Source organism: Olea europaea, unplaced genomic scaffold (assembly GCF_002742605.1).
Source record: "Olea europaea var. sylvestris unplaced genomic scaffold, O_europaea_v1 scaffold2661, whole genome shotgun sequence".
Classification (NCBI taxonomy): Eukaryota; Viridiplantae; Streptophyta; class Magnoliopsida; order Lamiales; family Oleaceae; genus Olea; species Olea europaea.
Window position 1 is genome coordinate 41,352 of NW_019244977.1, and position 6,000 is coordinate 47,351.

General features: G+C 31.1%; 1 protein-coding gene across 1 annotated transcript; it reads right to left on the reverse strand.

The window, feature by feature from the left end:
• Positions 1 to 5,056: 5,056 nt before the first annotated feature.
• LOC111383335 (lipase-like) lies at positions 5,057 to 5,895 on the reverse strand. Its single transcript, XM_023007425.1, has 2 exons — positions 5,871 to 5,895; positions 5,057 to 5,445 (listed from the first exon to the last, which is right to left on the reverse strand). The coding sequence occupies exons 1-2, from the start codon at positions 5,893 to 5,895 to the stop codon at positions 5,057 to 5,059; spliced, it is 414 nt and encodes a 137-aa protein (XP_022863193.1).
• Positions 5,896 to 6,000: the final 105 nt, after the last annotated feature.

A 6,000-nucleotide genomic window follows, 5' to 3' on the forward strand; every position in this document is an offset into this window, starting at 1 on the left:
CTTTTCGGGCTTGCTTTGTCCTTTATTGTTGGAATTCTTGGGGTCAGATGATACTTCACACTTACCACAATCCTTCGACCATAAAATCAACTTAATACGACGACTATATAAAAAGGTTAAGCTTAATGCATAATAGCTACGATTCACTCTAAGTCATTTGGGAGGATTTTATATCATTATCCATGACTGTTTATGTCTCTGGCATGACCATTTGATGAGAGGGAAGAGTAAATGGTCAATACTAATGAAAGGACTCCTCATTGGATAATAGGTACTGCAACTGATATTCTTGTGATAGATTTAATAGATATTTTCTTTTATAGTTCACATTACATATTGGGTTCATTGTGTAGTACTAGAATGAATTGAATTGTAAACATGAAAATGTTAGAACTCGATGGAATTCCGTTGTTTGTTGATGTAATCAAATGCACAAGTTTCTTTCTTTTTACTTTCTTCAAGCAAGTGTCCAAATACCTCACACACGATAAACATACTGCTCCTTCTCATGCCTAACAACAAAACCATACTATATGTTAATTAATAAGAATAGATATTATAATAATTTCCGCGACTGTCCAAGCTTCAGTTCAAATGGCTCTAATTATTAAATTTGAGTATATACACCGAGTTCAATGTTTCATTAGTCACTGAATTTATACACATGTTATGCTTTATTTCTCGAACTTTTAAAATGCTTCCGAATAATCACCGAACTTTAAGACATTGCATTCCATTACTCACTTACCATGTTTTATAAGTCATCAAACTTTATAATGCTTCTAACGGTTACTGAACTTTAATATGTTGCACTACATCATTCACTCGCCATGTTTCATTATTCATTGAATTTATACTTCTATCATGCTTGATTCACTAAACTTTAAAATGTTTTGAAGTGGTCATTGAACTTCATAATTTTTCAAAGTAAAGTTGATTTTCTATGAAATGTGACCTAGATCAAGAAAATAAAATAAAATAAATATCGACAAGATAATGAGACTCTTAATCTAAGATGAGAATATTGATACTTTTTGAAAAGATATAATTCTCTAGTCGTCGAAAACTATACTCATGGGGAAATAAGAATACTAACTTTAAATTGACATAAATCATAATCTTTCTTTACGTTGATAAAATAAAATAGAGAAATTGTTATTTTTATTTTGATTGAGATAGTAGACTCAAATTATGAAAATAAAATATTTATATCTCAAACAGGTTGTGAAATTTTCGATTTAGAGTCAATATAATAATCAAGACAAACAAAATATAATTTTTAGAGTTATCACAAAGTAATTCAAAGAGAAAAAAAGGACGTCTTATTTGTGTTTGCAATTTTATACTTCAAAGCTTTTAGTATTTGAATAATTGGATTCGGTGAGTAAAGTTCAGTGACTACTAGTATTTTAAAGTATAGTGAGTAGAACGTATATAATGTATAAGTTCATTGACTAATGAAATATGATGAGTGAGTGAGGAATGCAATGTGTTAAAATTCAGTGATCACTTGAAAGCATTTTGAAGTTTAGTGAGTAAAATGTGACGAAAATATAAGTTTAGTGGCTAATAAAACATTTAACTCGTATATACACCTACTTAACTTCAAGATCTTTTGGTCATTTGAACTAAAACTTAAAAATAAACACATTTATGATTTTCAACAGATTATCATGGCACATTGGAATTTATTAGTGGAATTTGAGTCTTTTCGTTAAATAGTTTTGGACGCTAACCTCAGGATCCTCAACTTCGACCATTTAGGATCCTTGCCCATTGGTAATTTCCATTTTTTTTTTTATGTATGTTCTTCAAATCAATACAAATAAATGGTAATTAGTGATTTATATTTTCATCAATAAATATTTAAGATTACGATGTGCCACAATGCTTCAGTATTTGAATTTTATTACGACTAGCTCTTCTATTTGGATTATTATTATGACTAACCCCATTAGTAAATGTGAGTGGCATTAGATAGGTAATCGTTGTCGCGTACTTAGTGTTCGTGATAAATCTATTATTAATATTGACTAAGTTTATTCGTAGATATAGATAATCTGCTAGCAACTATGCACACAACTCAGTCAATAAGTTGATATATATAGACAAGGGACAAAGAGAATATTATTCCCCTGTCTGATTTAAATAAAAATCAAATTTTTGTAGATTTTGATTTTAAAAAAAAATAGCATATATCCGGGAGACATTTTCTCCAGATTTTAGCCAAAATTGAAACATTATGGTGTTTGTTTGGTAGGAATTTTGATAATTAATTTTTTGACTGTTAGAGATAAAATGAGTTCTATTTGTGAGAGAAGAATTCAAGAATGATGGATGTTTTAGGGAAATAATGATCAAAAAATTGATTTTAATTGACTTTTTAGCTGTACCAAACAAGTTCATAAACAGTAGATGGTCCTGATCCAGCCATAACACTTGACACACAAAACAACAAATTTCTTTTTATTATTTTGAAATCTCAAAAATGCCCCACTTAAGGGGCACACAATGGTCTTTTCATCAATCCACTATAATTGATTAGTAAGGAAGCAATCAACAATGGTTTTTACAGTGGGACCTACTTACTGTTTACAACATTCCAATTTTGCTTAAAATATGGAGAAAATGACTTCCAGACAGGCGTTTAATGAAATGTATGATTGAAAAGTTATCAATTCCATGAAATATAAGCTAAATATTAATTGTCGACTCTTAACTTAAATTTTAATCCACTTTTCTAACTAAATCAAACATGGGCCATATGTGAAAATTGTACGTCTTCGACTCTCTCTATGCATTTTTTATGACATTTCCTTACAATAGAATATCTAGTTGCAGAGTTACGAGGAACCCATTATGGATGTTTCATTAACTTATGAATCCCAAATAGTTTCAAATATTTAAGTGTGCGTTTCGTTTGTCGTTTTGAAACCATTTTTAATTTTCTAAAATACGTAAAACATGTTTAGTATGTTAGTTTCAAAAATGAGTATTCGAAAATGAGGAACATTTAGAACATAAAACGCCAAATGACTTTTTGACGTTTCGAGTGTTTTCAATTAAAACACTCAAAATAAGAAAAATGAACTTAAAAATTTCTCAAACTAAAATAATTAATAACATCATGTAAAACTTACCCAAATAAAATACCTCTCTCTCTCTCTCTCTCTCTCTCTCTCTCTCTCTCTCTCTCTCTATATATATATATATATATGCAGGAAGATTAGTTACGAGTTAAAAAAGGTTTTATCTTTTAGTCATATTAAGTCAATTGTACATGCAAGAACGAAGATTCATACGACTTTAGGACATCATCTCATGTTGTACTGCGAAGGATAACTTTACTAATTCTTTTTGCTTGTATACTTGTATTGTATATGAATTATGATATTATTCAATGTACACAATAATTTTCTAACATCTCTATCACTAAACATATTATCAACGTAAATGTTACTCCCCGTATTCAGTTAGACATCTAAAGCGACATGTGGAAGCTCCACTGACGTCATCGAAAGAGTCAGCCTAAATATATGAAAAGATAAAACAACAAGGTTACAAAGGCTATAGAAGTCGAAGTCCTTGTTATGGCTGAGGTGCCACTCAACCAGATATATACCGAAACCTTGACGAAGGGTTTAGGTAGAAGCCCTCATGTTCACGATCTATCGAAGTTCTGAAAGAGAATGCTAAAGTCCTAAGAGACGAAGAGGTTGCCACATCTGCCAACCTGACGAATAACTTTGTGAAAGATTGATTAGACATCTACTTTATCTTATGTCAGAAATATCAACCTAGAAATATAGGATAGTTGACCCTTTATCAATGTAATAAATGAATGTGTAAGAAAGATATGATGTGTAAAAGAAGGAAGTAGGAGCACGTGGTTCGAATCCAACGGCCAACACGTCTTCCCCAAACTCTATATATACCCTCCCCTTAGAGAAGAAAAAAAGGAGAGATGTGTGGAACAATAGAAACAATAAACATATAGAAAGAGAAAAGGGGAGAAAACCCCAAAAGAAGAAGAAGGAACGCGTATATTAATTTTCGGCACATTTTTGAGAGAAAAATGAACACTATCTCATACATATCAAGTCATTGGATATCTTATTCTTTTCCTTTCCCTTCTATTTACATACGACTATTCCGAGCATACCAAAGTGAAATTGTATTTGCGCATCTTCAAGTTCTCCATTACTTTAACCAGTGTTCGAGTTGTTTAGTCACGCGTTGAAGACATATTCTCTGTGTGCCCGCATGGACGCATATGGACCCGACAGCTGTTGGTGCCATTTTTGAGCGTCAACAATAGATATAATCAATAAGAAAATCTTGTTACACTAACGCCACATCTATTAATTAACAATTTTGAGTCCATTATATTATTGTATATTCACAAGAAGTAGTTCACCAATCGAGTTGCATTAATGTATTCTTGTGGAACGTGAGCAGGAAAATAAGGAATTATGAATCCCACCAGTCGAAACATCTGGAGTAATAAACATTCCTTATTCTCTGATCCAATATATAAGGAAGAATAAAACTTCTTACTAGCTCCCAAAAAGCATTGATCCTCTTCGCAACAACGTAAATATAGTTCTTATATGAGTCTTCTTCAACATACAATGTCATACAAAATAAGCCATTGTTTGAGCCCCTTTTTTCCCATCAAAGTACATTCTTTAATGGTCATTTGACATATTTCAATCACATTTTTAATAAAATAATATTACACGCAAATCAAAAAAATTCCCTATTTTTTAAGCACACATTCTTCATTATAACACTATTTAAAAATGCATTTTTTTGAAAAAAAAATTGGGCTCAAACAACTTCATTTTTATCACGTATTAGAATATAAAGAAAGTGATATCAAAGTAGTCAAACTTATATCAAATCAGTCATATAAGCGGCCCTTTTGGACCTCTTTGCCTTGGACCAACGAAATTGACATCAATATATAGAGAGAAGGACATTCACGTCTCTTTCATAGATGCAATTGATACAGAGACATGTACCAAAACGTTTAAACATAAGCACAATGTCGTGACTATAAACAAATATAATACTTAACTCCATAGGATTCCAACATCTCATCCATAAACTTTCCAAATTTTGTGTCTCCAACCTTAGGCTGTCCAAATGTATATACACCTATTAGTCTTTTTAGTACACCAACCTGCTCATGCAATGCTAAAACCACTGGAAACAGAATCGCAAGCGCCCCACCTAAGCTGTGACCAGTGATGATAAATCTTGTCCGAATGTTATTCTCAAAATGTTTTTTTAAGTCTTTGGTTATGGTATTATAGGCCCCGTCATCGAGGGGCCAACTTCCATCTAATTTTAGGCCTAGAGCTTTCATAAAACGACCATGGACTTTGCTGTTAATGGCATCAAATTTGTACCATGATATGTCGAAGTCTGTTGTCCAGTCATCTGCAAAACAAAAGTTTAGAGTGCGTTTGGTTTGCGTTTACATTTTCTATTTTCAGTTTTGAATTCATTTTTAGTTTTCTGTTTTGAAAGATTATTTTTGAATTACAGAAAAAGTATTTGGTTTGTCATTTTGAAAAACGGTTTCTCAAAACAAAAAATTAGAAAATGCGTTTGGTTAAAAAATTTTAGAAATTGTTTTATGAAATTATTCAATTAATTTGATTATTTAGTAAAACATAATAATTTTATGCTAATATATTACTAGATAATATATATTTTAAACTTGGTGAATTTACTATTTTTTCTTGCTACAAAAATATAATAATAAATAATAAATTTTTAGAAATTATTTTATGACATTTATTCAATTAATTTGATAATTTAGTAAAATATAATAATTTTATGCTAATATGATGGTTTGATACGATGAATAACGGTTACATTTTCCATTTTAACGAACAAATAATGGGAAACAAATAGGGGCTTTGTTCTAGGGAAGGCAACAGGCGCGAGCCACGGTGGGGACGGGGCAACTTTTTGCCCCATTTGTTGCCC